The sequence below is a fragment of the Anolis sagrei genome, chromosome X, assembly GCF_037176765.1.
Source record: "Anolis sagrei isolate rAnoSag1 chromosome X, rAnoSag1.mat, whole genome shotgun sequence".
Classification (NCBI taxonomy): domain Eukaryota; kingdom Metazoa; phylum Chordata; class Lepidosauria; order Squamata; family Dactyloidae; genus Anolis; species Anolis sagrei.
In genome coordinates this window covers 46248311-46265702 of record NC_090034.1, presented here as the reverse complement: position 1 = coordinate 46265702, position 17392 = coordinate 46248311, and the positions used below count along the sequence as shown (strand labels likewise).

At 43.3% G+C, this 17392-nt stretch overlaps 1 protein-coding gene across 9 annotated transcripts in view; it reads right to left on the bottom strand.

Annotated features, from left to right (window-relative positions):
• CIT (citron rho-interacting serine/threonine kinase) overlaps positions 1-17392 on the bottom strand; it is a 125166-nt gene that overhangs the window by 11403 nt on the left and 96371 nt on the right. For 6 of the 9 annotated variants that reach the window (XM_060785393.2, XM_060785395.2, XM_060785398.2 and 3 more), the window contains 11 exons: positions 16189-16386; positions 11131-11324; positions 10408-10543; positions 9458-9562; positions 4999-5139; positions 4748-4855; positions 3960-4122; positions 3538-3702; positions 1655-1792; positions 352-532; positions 75-166 (listed from right to left, as the gene is read on the bottom strand). In XM_060785393.2, the coding sequence (XP_060641376.2) occupies positions 75-166; positions 352-532; positions 1655-1792; positions 3538-3702; positions 3960-4122; positions 4748-4855; positions 4999-5139; positions 9458-9562; positions 10408-10543; positions 11131-11324; positions 16189-16386 (1621 nt within the window). The remainder of the gene's footprint in view (positions 1-74; positions 167-351; positions 533-1654; positions 1793-3537; positions 3703-3959; positions 4123-4747; positions 4856-4998; positions 5140-9457; positions 9563-10407; positions 10544-11130; positions 11325-16188; positions 16387-17392) is intronic. The other 3 variants (XM_060785397.2, XM_060785399.2, XM_060785400.2) reach the window with 2 other exon arrangements.

Below are 17392 nucleotides of genomic sequence, written 5' to 3'. Positions count from 1 at the left end.
ACAAAGCAATATAGATGGATAGAGGACAGGCCAAGTCAGAGAAGACATGAAAGCTAGTTAGATGTAAAGGTTACCTTCTCTTACTTCTGTGTCAAAAACCAGCACTTTAGTTCCTTCCAGGACTATATATTTCCTGTCCCAGCCCTGCTGCCCACGCTTATTGTTTCTGAAACACAGAAAGAGGACAAAGATGGCTCCAGATAGGTATTGGGTGCCAATCCCAGGGCATTTCATCAGCCACAAGGCAAATGCAACCAAGGTGTGTGGGGAGGTTCCTCCGGCAGCAGCAGCAGCACCAGCACCAGCAGCAGCTCTGGGCCGGCCTTTCAGCGCGGAGACTCACGTTTATACCTTGGCACCTTCATCCATCCTTCTAGCCGCAGACTGGCGCTGGGCTCTTTCAGCTGCAGGCCTGGAGAGTTCAGTTTGTCTCGGCAGAAGGCCTCCGTGAAATGGGTGGCATATTCAGTGGGCAAGCCACAGGTAGCTGGCAGGCAGGCTGAGCACTTGGGGTGACACATCATCTGGCATTCTTTCAAACAAGAAAGGGAGGGAGGAGGGAGGAAGGGATGGTGAAAAAGCTGGTGCCAACTGCAATTAACAACGACGACAGCGAGTGACGCTTGTAAAAGGTTCAAAACAAAACGAAGTGGCAAGTGGAACCATAAAGTCGCCCTAATGGGCTGAGAATGGCGGTTAATAAATGCATCAAATGCATCAAATAAAGCGGGTGCAATGGATCCTGTGATTATGAGGGGACACTGTCATTTATCAGAGGCAGCTAATATTCTGTTTCCATTCTCCACCAAGACAGTGCTCTGAACTAGGATCACTGTGCTTTAAATACAACAGGTACATTCAGTCTGGTGCTCTGCTGGGGTCGTTATTGACAAATATTTAGGGCTGTAAGCAAGAGGAATTCGCACCTTTCTCTAACAAGGCAAATAAAGAGACTGTGTTTTGAACCTCTGTACAACTCCACAGCACTCTGACTCTAGATGTGGAAAAGTCCTGCCTTGAGAAAATTCAGTGTAAATGTCGTCATGAAAAGCACCAGTCTAATTTGTCAGCTGCAGAAGGCCTAACAAATGGAACAACAGCACAGCAATGTCTATTCAACCTCTACTGAATTCGGTGCCATTCACCCCCTGCCTGCAAATCATTGGACAAAAGGGGAAAACTCCAAAATAAACGTAGGCTGCAGTTTGAGTACACAGAGCAGCAGGATTCTTTCAAAGCCAAGTACCAGACTGAAGAGCAGACAAATCTGTTTCCCTGCAGCCCCCCAAACTCTACTGGTAACTGGCTTCCCGTCTGCTTCCAGTTCTTATGGGACTTCTTGGGACAAATTTGTCCTGGATGAGTCAGCATCTGGGTCCTGCCCAGCCCCAAATCGGGAGGCCAGGGATCAACACACAGAGAAGGAGGCATAGTGTTCAGAGGATGCAGGACATTATCCCTCATCTGTTAGATGTTTTTTCGGCTGTATGGCCGTGTTCTAGAAGCATTCTCTCCTGACATTTTGCCTGCATCCATGGCAGGCATCCTCAGAGGTTGTGAGGTCACAACAACCCAGTGATTCCGGCCATGAAAGCCTTAAACAATACATTATCCCTCAGCCTCTCTCTTCTATCCTCTGGCACGACATACTTACCAAGACATTTTGATGCTTGACGTCCAAAGTGCACAGTATCCAAGCACACTGCGCATTTTGTTGCTCTCATGTTCAATCCCACATTGAACCGGTGAGGAATATTATGATGCATCCGTTCTTTCAGACGCCGATTAAACTCTGGGGGAAAGGAATGAATGGCAAAGTAACGTTTACAAAGAGCAGGGCAATCGTCAGCCCTTCACTCTTCCTACACTGGCCTAGTTTGTGTCTACTAAAAAGTCTTAACACAAAGAGCTCGCTTTTAAAGCTCCTGAAGTCATGTATATGTCACCATTAGGGCTAAAGTTAAGTCAGGACTTGGAAGCAGAAGTCCACTGCCCTAAGCAATCGAAGAAGGAAGGTACCAACACAACATTGCCGATTTATCAGCTTCTTAAGCAATTGATGAATTAATACTGAAATTAGGTTCTTCCCCATTTCCTTCTCACTTTTGTATGTTCCAGTTAAAGGCTCTGAGCCTTCTGAAATCATTCCCTGGACTTGAGCTTAAAACTTCTGAATTGATCCCTAAGTAGAATTAACTCAGTGTGGATAAACTGGCAGCTTTTTAAAAGAATAGCCTAAATATATATTAGAAGCAATTTCTGACATACTTTGGAAAAGGGATTGTGGCAGCTGCACAGAAATAAGAAACCACAGAAATCATTGTTAAGCATACAGTAAAAGTCCATGTGAAGTTCAAAAGGGGTGGTGACATTAAAATGCTAGGGTTCAAAAGGCAGTACTATTTAGCCCTTGATATATAGTGGCCCCACTCAAAGTGTAAGTACACAGAAAGCGATGTTGTGGCAAATGTCACAGGTCTCTTCCAACTCTATGATTCTATAAGCCAGTCGTGAATCTGACGTTTACAGAAAACACAATTATTACCATTTGTACTAAGCTTGCAGAGTTCACATAATTTTCTCAGTAATTGTTAACAATCCTGTAAAATAGCCAGCATTAGCCCCATATTGCAGAATGGCAAAGGCCACAAGCAGAGACTTGTCAAAAGCCACACAATACATTCATAGCCGGGGAGAGCTTTAAAACTGTAGACTTTCCCATTTCGGAACGATACAGCTGTTCTAGACCACACAACTAAACCACATGGACGAGTACAGAAGCTACACTAAAAGCACACTTGAAGCTGCACTTCAAACACTCATAAAGTGACAACAATCACCAATAGCAAACACTAGGGAAGAAAGCTCAGAAGGAACACTTTTGGAGAGTGAATACTTTTCTCATAGAGGAATTACTGGATGTCACTTTGGGGCTGGGGCCCAGGGATGAACGCAAATAGCTTTAGGGAAGCAAAGACCTCTTAAAGATCAATTCCTGGGAGGCACCAGTGGGAGGTATTGCTGCCTTTGTATCTTAGGGAGGGCTCCCTTTGAATGCCTGGTTGGCCAGTGCAGCAAAAAGGATGTTGGCTTCTTCTTATGTTCAAAGGAGAACTTTGACCATTCTAGTCTCCCTCAATGGTTCCCAATAATGGACCGTCAAGAGAGACGATGCAAGGTACCTTCTCATTGTCTGAGCAGAATTCCTGGAAGGCGTTTTGCATCAATGGACACCAAAGAACTTGAGCAGAAAATATCTGATGGTCATTTACCAAAAATGAAGTTCTATTGTATCCAGTGGAGCCTATTCCATAGGAACCGTGCTTGGTTTTAGGCAATACTGCAGAGAACTTTCTCCCAACTACCATCCAAGGGTGAATCTGTGCTTGCCGTTTCCGATGGACTTTGAGTGAGACCATTGGTCTTCCTCAGCCTACTAGAGCTCAGGTAAGGAGGCCATGGGGCCAGTCCGGGAGAGGGCTGCGGTCCTGTGTGCGATGCTCTTTGCCCGGCCCGCCCCTCCGGCGGAAGCCTTACCCTCTGGTGTGGAGGACTCCTTTCTGCGGCTTGAGGGAGGAGCAAGCAGGCTGATGGGCGTGGGCTGGTGTTCTGGTGAGCGGACTATGGCAGACATGATGATCTGCTGCCGGGCCGTGGCAGGAGTGGATGGGTGAGGGTGGTCTGTAATTTTCCTATGGGCAGCTACAGATACACATAAATAGTTAGTGAATTCCTCCCAGCCCAAGGAGCAGCCGTGGTTCTACGCAACCTTAAGAGTTACGGCCTGCAGTAAGGCAAGGGTGGTGTTATATTTGGATCCTCAACAGCAAACAAGGAGGGTGGAGGGGAAGAAAAAAGAAAACACACATTTCACTGCTACAGAAGACAAAGATATGAGACAGGCGTTTGGGCTAAAAGCGACCCTCCTCTTCAGATGCAACTGTACAGCGGCCCCCTACCTTCCTCTCGAGCCGATCTGAGCTCAATGCGGGTTTTCTGCAGAGCCTCTTCCAACTCGGCCGAGCGGGCCTTCTCCTTCTCCAGTGCCACCTTCAGCTCATTGTATTGCAGAGGAACCTGTGTGGGTAAAGAAGGGTCCTCTTTCCGTCGACTAAACAGGCCCTAGCAACAGAAACACACAGACAGCTCCTAACTCCTAGTAAGTGGTGGTTTAAACTAGGGGAAGGGAATCCCAGCTAACTATAGACCAGAGGGTCTCATGGCACTCTTCATCTCAAAAGAGACGGTGGGGTGGGAGAAACCTGAAGCTCCCCCGGCCCAATTTGTGTTCAGTGTCTTCCTTGTGACATGCCTTATCCAACTGGACAGAGTCAATTCTGCCATCTCTACAGCCCTCTCGGTGATCCAGCTGTCTCAGGGCCATCACCAAAAGGAACCCAACAATCCCAAGCAAAAGCATCTTTGGTCGCTTGCTTACATACTTCAACATAAAAGCAGAGGGATATGCAGTTTCCCCAAATGCTCCAAACCGAGTGAGCTCAGGTGTAGCAATAGGCCCAAGTAAGTACTATTCCAACATTCCCCTTAAATTAGGGCATGTTTGTCATTTAGCAGGGCGTAGCCCTGAACACAAAGTTTAATCATTTAGGGATGAAACAGCTACTTCCATTGTACAGAAGGACAACCCGCAGGAGTCGCATTTTGGCTACCGATATTCTTTACAACCCAGATTTTGATGTTAAAAACCACATGTGCATGCCTGATACCCACTATTTATTGAGCTCACCTTTTTCTTTTTGGCAGGCTGATCCATCTTTGCTTGAAGGAAATCAATAAGCTTGGTCTGTTGTGAAATCGTGCCCTCCATTTTCACTTTTTCGTGGGAATAGAGAACCTTTGAGGATGCAAAAGAGGTAGGTGTCATAACAGGCGCATACTGAAATAACAATAATGGATACAGCATGGAATCCAGTACAGCATCCCCTTGCCCCACAACCCCCCCCCCCCAAAAAAAACCCAACCAAATTGGGGGTGCACCTGAATATTTTCCAACTGGTACTCCAGGTCGCTTCTCTCCGTCTTCAAAAGATCTGCCCTGTCTAAGGCTTCCTGCAGACCTTGGGTCAGGCGAAAGATGTGGTTTTTCTGCAAGTCCATCTGCTGCTGCAGCTTTGCTTGCTATCAAGAAGGTCAGATCCAGAGATTTGTTAAGCCATTCACTGTCATTTTGAATATTTTAACCATCTTTTTAACCTGGGTCTATGAAGAAATGTGCCCCAAACAATATGGACAGATCTAAAAACATGGATATTTTCCAATGTGCCTTTGATTAATCGGTTCACAAGATGAATTGGCCCTTTTAGCCTCAACTTAATTTTCAGTACTTGCACTTTACTATTGTCCCTGCCCTGTAGTTGTAATGCATGAATTTTACTTGGCCCTTCCAGCCCTAACTTATCATCTGGCTCTTGCACCTTTTTATCAGCCCTGTCCTTGCAGTTGTATTGCAGAAGCTACTGCCCCACCCCTATTGAAATGTCCATTAAACTCAGCTATTTGTTGCTGTATGATGAATTATGTTTTATGATGTTGTGTGTGTATGTGTGTGTGTATACAGACAGACAGACAGATAGATATAGTGTTATGTTTTAACTCTATAGTCCCCATGTAAGCCGCCCCAAGTCCCTTCAGGGAGATGGTGTTGGGATACAAAAGTATAGTTGTTGTTATTATTATTTTACTGACACAAAACCACAGTATGTCACAGCAAACGAGATCTATATGCTGAATTTCGTGTCAAAAAATCACAGGTCAAACACTTCCCAAGCGTCTAGGACTGTGTGATGTATTTCCGAATGATGCACGCAGATCCAAGTAAGGTGGCCTTTTGCAGTTGACAGATCGTGATTTTGTCGATGTTTACTGTTTCCAAATGCCGGCTGAGATCTTTTGGCACGGCACCCAGTGTGCCAATGACCACTGGGACCACCTGTGTTGGTTTATGCCAGAGCCTTTGCAGTTCAATTTTGAGGTCTGGATAGTGGCTGAGTTTTTCATGTTGTTTTTCCTCAATGCGACTGTCACCTGGTATGGCAACATCAATAATCCAAACTTTTTTCTTTTCCACAATCGTGATGTCTGGTGTATTGTGTTCCAAGACTTTGTCAGTCTGGATTCGAAAGTCCCACAGTATTTTTGCATGTTCATTTTCCACGACCTTTGCGGGTTTATGATCCCACCAAGTCTTTACTGCTGGTAGGTGGTACTTGTGACATAAGTTCCAGTGAATCATTTGGGGCACAGAGTTGTGCCTTTGTTTGTAATCCGCCTGTGCGATTTTCTTGCAACAGCTGAGGATATGATCTATGGTTTCATCAGCTTCCTTGCACAGTCTGCATTTTGGGTCATCAGCTGATTTTTCAATCCTGGCCTTAATTGCATTGGTTCTGATGGCTTGCTCCTGGGCTGCAAGAATCAGGCCTTCTGTCTCCTTTTTCAGGGTTCCATTCATGAGCCATAACCAGGTCTTCTCCTTGTCAACTTTTCCTTCAATTTTGTCAAGGAATTGCCCATGCAGTGCTTTGTTGTGCCAGCTGTCAGCTCTGGTTTGGAGTGGTTTTCTTGTACTGGTTCTTTGTCGGCTGTGCTTTGAGAAGTTGCTGATTATTGACTTCAATTAAAGCAGGTTCTTGGCTTTCCTTTACATATTCTGCCAGGGTATGTTTTTCTTCTTCGACTGCTTGTTTTACTTGTAAAAGTCCTCTGCCACCAGACTTTCTAGGCAGATAGAGCCGGTCAACATCACTGCGAGGATGTAGTGAATTATGAATGGTCATGAGTTTTCTTGTTATTCTGTCTAAATTGTCCAGTTCTGCCTGTGTCCAGTTTATGATGCCAGCAGTATATCCTATGACAGGTATGGCCCAGGTGTTTATGACCTTGATGGTATTTCCTCCATTGAGCTTGCTTTTGAGAATTTTTCTGACCCTTTGAATTCTTTGCTAGCCACAGTTTTCACATGTTCATGTTTGATGTTGTCCAGCTGTACTATGCCCAGATATTTATAGGCCTCTGGCTGGTGACACTTTATCGCTTGGCCATTGGGCATATTTATGCCCTCACTCTCAATTATTTTTCCCTTCTTCAGTGCCACTGTCGAACATTTGTCCAAACCAAATTCCATGTTGATATCAGTGCTAAAGATTTGGACAGTGAGAGTCAGAGACTGGATTTCAGTTTGGGTTTTCTCATACAGCGTCAGGTCATCCATGTACAGCAGATGTGAAATTTTGTGAGATTTCTTAGATGTTTGATAGCCAAGGTTTGTTTTTTGTAAGCTTTTGTAAGAGGGATCATGGCAATGATGAAAAACAGTGGGGACAATGAGTCTCCCTGGAAGATTCCTCCCCTGATGTTGACAAGTTCATAGCTTTCATTTCCAACAAACAGTTCAGTTTTCCAGTGCTTCATCAAATTTTCAATAAAAGTGCCAACATTTTTACAAATCCCGATGGTGTCTAGGCACTTGATGATCCAACAGTTATTATTATTATTGTTATTATTATTATTTGAAACACAAAAAGATGAGTCAACAGCAGACAAGATCACTCTGCTTGTTGTATTGGATCACACGTCGAACACATTATTATTATTATTATTATCATTATTATTATTATTTGTAACACAACAAGGTGAGTCCACAGCAGACACTCTGCTGGCTGTTGTATTGGATCACACGTCGGACACTTCCCTAGGACTGTGTGATGTATTGGTGAATAATGCGTGCAGATCCCAGTAAGGTGGCCTTCTGCAGCTGGCAAATGGTAATTTTGTCAGTGCTGATTGTGTTTTAAGTGCAGGCCAAGGTCTTTAGGCACTGCACCCAGTGTGCCGATCACCACTGGGACTACCTTGACTGGCTTGTGCCAGACTCTTTGTAGTTCGATCTTTAAATCCTCATATCGTGTCAGCTTTTCCAGTTGTTTCTCTTCAATCCTGCTGTCACCTGGAATTGCAACATCGATAATCCATACTTTCTTTTGTAACACTATTGTGAGGTCAGGAGTATTGTGCTCCAAAACTCTGTCTGAATTTGGAAGTTCCAGAGTAGCTTGACGTGTTCATTCTCTGTAACTTTCTCTGGCTTGTGATCCCACTAGTTCTTTGTCGCAGGCAGATGGTATTTGGGGCATAAGTTCCAATGAATCATCTGAGCAACGGTGTTATGCCTCTGTTTGTAGTCTGTCTGTGCGATTTTCTTGCAGCAGCTGAGGATGTGATCTATTGTTTCATCTGCTTCCTTGCAGAGTCTACATTTGGGATCTGTCGTCAACTTTTCCATTCTGGCTTTGATGGCATTGGTTCGAATGGCTTGTTCTTGGGTTGCCAGAATCAGGTCCTCCGTCTCCTTTTTCAGAGTTCCATTTGTGAGCCACATCCATGTTTTTTCTTTGTCAATTTGGCTCTCCATTATTGCCAGAAACTGTCCATGGAGTGCCTTCTTTTGCCAGTTTTCTCTTCTGCTCTGGATTGTGTTTTTACGGTATTCACTCTTTGTCTTTTGCATTTTAAGCAGTTTACTACTATTGACTTCCCTCAATGTTGGTTCTTGACTGCCTTTTACATAATCTGCAAGGGCATGTTTCTCTCCTTCTACCATTTGTTTCACTTGCAGAAGCCCTCTGCCTCCTGATTTTCTGGGCAGGTAAAGTCTCTCGACATCACTACGTGGATGTAATGACTAGTGGATTGTCATTAGTTTTCTTGTTTTTTCTGTCCAGATCATCCAGCTCTGCTTGTGTCCAGTTCACAATCCCAGCAGTGTATCTAATGATGGGGATGGCCCAGGTATTGAGAGCCTTGATCGTATTTCCGCCATTTAATTTGCTCTTCAAATCCTTTCTGACTCTTTGGATATATTCTTTGCTGACCACATTTTTCACATGCCCATGCTTGATATTGTCCACCTGTAGTATGCCCAGATATTTATAGGCTTCAGGCTGATTGCATTTTATGGTTTGTCTGTTTGGCATCTCTATGCCCTCGCTGTGAGTAATTTTCCCTTTCTTTAATGCCACTCTGGCACATTTGTCTAGGCCGAACTCCATACTGATGTCAGTGCTGAAGATTCTGACTGTGTTGGTCAGTGACTGGATTATTTGTTGTTGTTGTTGTTGTTGTTGTTGTTGTTGTTGTTGTTGTTGTTATTATTATTATTATTATTATTATTATTATTATTATTATTATGTTTCAGGAGGTCTGTGAACTGGACACAAAAAGTTTTCTTCCACCCTTCTATTTTTACCCTGACTTTGAAAATTGTGTTTAAGTGCAGTTTTGAGGTGAGAGTGAAAACTTTTCCTAGAGAATCCAATGCTCAGAAATCCACCCGCGCTCCAAACCACAGAATGCACTACTGAACTAATTCATCTGGTGAAAACACGTCCAAGGCACATCAATGAAGACATACAACGGCTGGCAACCACTGAAGCATTACCTCTTCCAGAAGCCTCTGCTTGAGCTCACGTTCCGTCTCGAGTTTCTGCTGCAGACTCCGTGCATTCATCTCGAGCATGGCATGCTTTTTCTCCAAATCGTTGAGCTAGAGATTTAGGACACATTTAAAAAGCAGAGACATGAAATGCTGTGAAGGAAGAGGTTTGCATTGATCTCTTTCTTCCTCAACTTCTCATTTATGAAGGTTTCCATGGTCTCACTCTCTCCTGTTTTCCCCTTTTATCATAAGGACCATTGACTTTGAAGGGAAGTTGGGCAAGAGGTCCCTTGGGTGCTCTGTGTTCCCACTCATCAGGGATCTGCTAGGGAACATAGGCCCTGTTTCCCCCTTTATCCAACATACTTGACACACTTTGCCCCCCTCGCTACCCAGCATGCCCACCACCTCCATCTGGAAAATATCTGGGGAAAAGGAAGAGACAGGGACTCCTTTACTTTTTGCCATTTAAAACTATCTACAGTGGAATTGTGTGCAACAGACCCAAGTGCCAGGCAGCCATTTTCTTTGCCCAAAGTGCCTCTGGGTCCCACATCTGGGAAATGACGAGGCACAGATAGCTGGGGCATCTTTTTGCGATGCACCCAAACTGCACTGCAAAAAGGGGTGTAAAAGGAAGGTTTTGGCCCTGTGTCTTTGGGGCTATTCAGGGTGCAAGGTCACAGTCTTGTACCCTCTGCCTGAGCCTCACACTTCCATAGATACTCCCCACTTTCTTTCTAACATCAGAGAGATGTGCGCTGGAAGAAGCAGGTGGACTACGTGCCTGAAGGTATTATATTCTAGAACATTTCAAGTGCGGCTCTGTTCAGGTAAAAGGCCCATTTGTTTGAGTTACAAAGACCACGAAGGAGGAGGGAGACAAGTGGGGAAAGAAACCTTTCCATTCACTGCAACTCAGTCCAATTACTGTAAATGCTTTTGTCACCCACCTTGTCTGAAAGACTCTCGGCTTTGAGTTTTTGATCTTTCAGTGCTTGCTGGAGAGCCAAGATCTCGGCTTTGTGTTCTTTAACAGCAAGCTCCACCACCTGACGGGATTCAGTGATGCGCTGATCTGCCCGGACTCTGTATGAAAAACATCAAGTACGCTTTCTTATGTTCTTTCCCTGTGATTGGCACTCTGCCTTGGAACATTAATTTAAGTTACAAGATACTTTTTTATCTCCAAAAATTGCCTGCAAAGAATCTTCTGTGGCTTCTGGATAGAATGGATTATCTAGATCAATCTGCATCGACTTCTGGAAGGAGAAACACTGATCACCTTATTGGACAATATCACCTAGGAGATGATTTCAAGTAAAAAAATAGCCATTTTTAGAAGGCAAACGAGACCCTTTCTGCCACTTTTTGGCATCCAGGAACAGACTCAGCTCAAGTAGCACATTCAAATGCCAATTTGAGACCTCAGGAAGAAATCTGCCCCAAACAATAGTGACAGAACCTGGCACTTCGGATTGTCAAGCAAAGAGGAAGATGAGAAAAAGAAGACATTAACTGAAACAGCACTCCCTTTCCCTGACATTAGCCAGTCATTCTGTTCACTGAGGCTGAGCATCTTCTCCCAACGTATCTACACTGTTTCTTTATTTTGTTTCTATACCAGCCAAAACTTAAGTCCTTAGGCAACATACATGCAGGAGCAGAGTTCATACCTGCTTTGTTTCTCGGTATCCAGCATTCTCTGTAGCTCTCGAACCCGGCATTCAAACTGGCTCTTCTCATCCCCCAGAACGTTTCTCCAGGCCTCCCACTGGCGTTCCTTTTCAAGGAGTTCATCATTGAGTGCCTCCAGATCCATCACTTGCTCTTCCAGCATTGTGCAGGTTGTCTTTAAGGCCTCCATTGTCTAAAAACAAACACTTTGATCATTTTTCCTATCTGCACTTCAAAAACATGGTCCTATTCTATATCAAGGAATTTCCTTCAAGTTCTTTATGATGGGTCTCCTAAAATGCTTAGCCTCCCTAACTCAAGAGGGAGAAAAAACACAGCCTGGGCCTCTCCAAGTAAATACAAGAAAACCGACAGACAGTTGCTGGTGGTACTCACTCTGCTTAGGGGCCCAAAGGCAGCTAAAACAAAGGAAAAGGTATGGATCATGCCTATTTGGGCCTCTAGAGTTCTTTCTGTTCAGCAAAGAGGGGGTGACATGGAAGCAAGGATAGCACACTTCAAAAGGAACAATGAATGAAATTCTGTGACTGGCTCTCAAAAAAATTGTTCTAGCTCAGTTGAGACTTCTGCAAAAATAGAGCTGGATGTTAATGAGGCATTTGCTCAATTCTTGACTCTTGGCATCTAAGTCCCATTTGTAAGCCGCTCCGAGTCCCTTCGGGGAGATGGTGGCAGAGTATACGAATAACGTTGTTGTTATTATCAATCCAGCAAAATGACACTGGCTGCCTGGGTCCTCCCCAGAAGAAGCAGTTGTTCTAACTGCCTTGAAACTCCATCCTAAAAAGACAAGTAGCTAGTTTACCTGTCTAAAGAGAAAGTTTGTGTTTAATCTTTTGAATGGCCCAATTTTGTCCCTACAAGCCCAAGTGGCTTCAGGGCCTTTCCCCAGCTATGTCTTCTCCAATGTATTCTGGAGAGAGATTATAGCCTAGCCTTATCGTGGTATTTCTCAGGGTAAGCAAATGTGTTTTGAGGCGGCTTTTGGTGATATTTATTTTCCACTCCTTGTTCAAGGAGCTCATAGCAGCAGGCATGGAGTTATCTGTTTTAGTATTGAAGTTCGCCTGAGAGATAAAAAAATACAGAAGAAAACCAACCACAGAGATTCAAAATGGAATCAGGATTTACCCACCTTATATCCAATTATGCCAGCTCTTACATGCCAAGAAGATGCTCAAAAAAGCATGGGGGGAAGGAACTTTGTTTCACTTGTGTAGAGAAAGGTATCTCCTTCCGTTAGTGACTTTTAAAATAGGTGAGGGGCTTCCTTGGGGCATGTGGCCAAAATCCACTTGAGTCATGTATTCGGACAGACCATAGAGTCCATCTGTGGCATGGTCTCACCTGAGAGACCGACTGTAGCTGGACAATGCATCTCCAATAATGTCATATGGCAAGGTCAGGTCTAAATCCTAAATAGACTACTGCAACGCACTCCAAGTGGTCCAACAGGTGGCAGCCAGGTTTTCTCACTGGAGCATACAACCCCCTGTTGCATCAGCTCCACTGGCTGCCAGTCCGCTATAGAGCACAATTCAAAGTTCTGGCTTTAACCTTTAAAGCCCTAAACAGTTCTGGTCCAGCTTACCTGTCCAAACGGGTCTCCCTCTATGAACCACCTCGAAGGTTAAGATCTTCTGGGGAGGCCCTGCCTTTGATCCCACCCCTCTCGTAAAGCGTGGCTGGTGGCAATGACAGACAGGACCTTCTCAGTGGTGGCCTCTCAGCTATGGAATTCCCTCCCCAGTGAAATTGGATTGGCCCCCTCCCTCCTGATCTTCAGGAAAAAACTAAAAGCATGGCTTTTGGACCAAGCTTTTGGTCAGTAAATGGGAGCAGTGCAATAAGTGAATATGGAATAGTGCAATGTCGACTGGAACGGCTTCGGATTATGATTTTGGAATATGTGGTTTTAATAATTGGTTTTAATGTTGAGTTTAGATGTTTTTAACTTGTTGGTTTTAATGTATATGTTAACTTCATTTGTATGTATTTTTGTGCACCATTGAATTGTTGCCTACTGTAGGTCACTCTGAGTCCCCTTCGGGTGAGAAGAGCAGGGTACAAATGTAGTAAATACATTTATTTATTTATTGTATCAGGAGTGAACCAAGAGTACAGTTGTGAGGGGGCCGCTGGGGGGGGGGGGGTAGAGAGAGAGGAGGCATGGCATGCTTGTTTCCCTCAGGAAGAAAGGCCTTCTCAGAGAAGGGCATCCCCTTTGAGGGGCCTCCAGCCAGCCATTAGGTCACCAATTAAAATTCCCAGTGGCTTCTCAAGTCATCGTTGGAAGTCCAAATTTTTGTATCTTAGGGAAGATGTTTTTCTGTCAGACTACTCTCGCCATCTAAAAACAGCTATTGCATGTAAGAGAAGAGGGACAGACATGGTACGCATACCTGATTATTTGTGGTGTTTTAAAAAAATAAACAAGCTTGACAGCAGCTTTGAAAAGGGTGTAAAACAGGTCGGGAAAATGCCACTGGAAGATGTTCAAACAAGCGTTTCCCAATAACAAAGGCTTCAATTATTTTTAAACAAAGCTAACTTAAATGTGTGTTTTTAAAAGCTTGAGATGCAATCATTTTTGTGTCACGGGCTTCTTACTGAAAAAACAACATGCTGAAAAGGAGCAATTAAAGTAATCAAGGGGTTGGGAGACCTTCCTTACTTTGAAGGGAGAAATTGCTTAGGTTTTGTTTTGTTTGTCATAGATGGGCCACAGACACACAAGGGTTGGGGGTGGAGGGGGAGAATTGGGTAGCAATGTGTACAATTCTAAATTGGATGGGTGGAATACATAAAGAAATTTTCCTCCTTCTCTTCACTGCAGCAATGAAAATGGTGTAGATTCAGGGAGCAAGAGAAATTACTTTTGCACACAATTCAAAAATTGACATATGTCAGGGGTGGGGAGCTTACAGTCCTGCTCATATTACTGGACACCAACTCTCATCAGCTCCAGTGACCAGATAAATTATGGAAGTCCTGTAACTTTTGCTGGAAGCACCGTGTTTGTTTCTGTTTGCTTAGCAAATATGGCCATAACCAGAATAATAGTTGAGTGAAGGGAAGTTCTCTCCTACATATAAACCTATTACAGAGGCAGAAGACAAACAGAAGACAATAAGCCAAGATGGTGATGAAGGTGCCCGGCTCTGCAGGACCAGGATAGTCCAAGTCCTGAATCCATTAAGAAACCACTCAAGAAAACATATAGGTCCCATCTCCATTTTAATAATTTCAAGATTGTCCACTTAAGATAATGGGACGCATTGTTACTTCTTCCTTGTGTGCTAAGAAACTGTTGCAAGGCTGCATTCTTTGCATTGCCCAAGCAAATTCTGCTAATGTGATACCATTGTCTCATTAGGTTTGCGGTCAATAGATCTCCCTCAGCAAGCCACCTTTCAGTTTATATTAAAGTATGGCATATTCCTAGTGAAGCTCATATTTGGGCAAATGCCTCGAGGAACTGGTCTTATACATACATACATACATATAAAAAAAATCTATGATACTGTTGCAAAATCTTGGACAGGGGAAATAGACTTAACTGAAAAATTGGAGATAAAATACTACAGAGTATCCAAATGGCCAAGCTAAATAATGGTATTAGAAGATGAAATAATGAAGAATTTATAATAAATGGAGGCTGGCATTTGGCTATCTGGAAAGGAAGACAAAGGTAGAGTTGACAGCAGCCACAAAGGGAATTTATTAAGATAAGAAATAAGAGTAGAAGCTTGCTAGATATGAGATCCACATTGAGTGGTATTGGAGTTCTTGGATGATGGGTTCATGGGTGTGGGGTAAGAGGGGTAGGGGTTTGATAACTGATAATTGTACAGTCATTAATAGTTTGTATATGATTTGCATTAGGTGGCTGTATAACACCCTGTTAATATTTTCTTTTCTTTTTATGTATGTTTTTCTTCTTTTTGTTTTTCATTGATACAACAAAAATAAACAAACATTTATCATTACCTATATATATATAAATGCTCTGTGCATAACGAGTACATTAAAAACAAAAGAACCAATGAACGAAATCACACCAAATTTGGCAACAAAACGTCTCACAACACATGGAGTGACCATCACTCAAAACATTATGATTTTGTCATTTGGGAGTTGTAGTTGCTGGGATTTATAGTTCACCTACAATATAAAAGCTTTCTGAACTCTACTTACGATGGAATTGAACCAAACTTGGCACACAGAACTCCCATGACCAACAGAAAATACTGGAAGGGTTTGGTGAGCATTGACCTTGAATTTGGGAGTTGTAGTTCACCTACATCCAGAGACTACCATGGACTCAAACAATGATGGATCTGGACCAAACTTGGCACGAATATTCCATATGCCCAAATATGAACACAGATGGCATTTGGGGGAAATAGACCTTGGCATTTGGGAGTTATAGTTACTGGGATTTATGGTTCACCTACAATCAAAGAGCGTTCTGAAGCCCACCAACAAGAGAATCGGGCCAAACTTCCCACACAGAACCCCCATGACCAACAGAAAATACTTAAGGTCATCCAGTCCAACCCTCTTCACCAGGGCAAGAAAATGTAATCAGAACCTTCTGACAAAGGGCCATCCAGCCATAGATATAGATAGATAGATAGATAGATAGATAGATAGATATGATTCACACACACACACAGATATAGTATCATAGATTTGAAAGGACTATGATATGTTGCATATTCCAGAGTAGGCAAACCAGACACTCTCCACATCAACACTGACAAAGAAACAACAAGAAATTCTGTTTACCACAAGCATAAATAAATTACATATATTAGAAACCAACACTTTCTCATTACTTTATTTTCCAGATCACCAGACTGGGCCACAGCAACGCCTGGCAGGGGACAGCTAGTATGTATATATATGTAACGTGAATTGTGTTATGGTTGTTCCAGAAGAAAAGAAAGGTCACCTGACAGTTTATAAAGTGGGCAGCAGCCCAAAGAAGTGTGTATTCTTGTCTATTAAAGAAATAAGGTCTGAAGACTCACTTGTTTCTGACTGGTGAGCTGCATTTCCCGCTCGGTGATCTCACGACGGAGATGGTCAACCTCACTCCGCAGTTGAACCACCTCTTCACTGGCTCCAGATGCCTCGTCTAACTGTTTAGAGAGGAAGAAGTTCTGGTTGTTCAGCTCGGCATTGTCCTCGGTCAGCTGGTTCAATTGCTCCTCCAAGTCAGTAATCACCTAAATAAAAAGAACAATAAATCAGAGAACCTAGGATCAGTGGAGACTAGCTAGGTCTTCTGAAAAGGCAGCCCCACTCCCCTACCTAACACAGGGGTTCTTGTAAAACATCTCTTAGGCTGGCACAAGCCTAACTCATACATTTAATGCAGTGTCTAGCATGAAGACCTGCCATCTTCAGAAGGGTTTAAATGTAACATTGAGGTATGGAACACACTGCAATGTGACACTTTATGACACAGGTTTAAAAGGGACACCTTTCTGGCAAGAGCAAGGGACTGAAGCCAGCAGTTGATGGTCCTCTTCCTCGATCTGTCAAGCCCTGATAAACGGCAGAAGCAAATGATTTCTCTCTCCAAGGCATATTTCACCGTATCTGAGGAAAAGGACAACTAACTTTCAAGATATCAATCTGAGAGTACTTTAAAGAGAGGATCATTATCTTGATGTCACCCAGAATGCTTCAGACAGTAAAGAAACACAAGGAAAACCAGTAAGTTGCCACACAACATTCTGATTTAGGAAAGACCTAAGTGTGTCATCAGCAGAGATAAGAAGAACGCAAGGAGTGCATCAATGTAAGCATTAAGAAAAAAAAAGACCTATGTAACAATGGCTTTATGAAAATAAACCACGCCCATTATTTAAAGCAGTATTTTAGCTATGCTAAGACTTAAGTGTCCCAATGCAATGCTATCCTTGCTGGACATTTGGATAGAAATTGAGGGCAAACACGACTACAACAGGAAAAAGAGCTTATTTTTAACATCTAGGTGTATAATTTTCACCAGATACCAAAGCAACACCCGCTTCAACTGCATGACTACCATTTCATACATGTCCTAATACAATGGTCTTGTACTGATGGTGATAAACATAATAAGAAGCATCAGCAGTGTTTTCTTTGTGCCGGTTAAAGAAAGCAAGCAGCAGGTAAAACAATGAGACCAGAAAAAAGGGTGGGTGAGAATCGGCTTCCATAGTAAACAGAAAAATTAAAGTGTGA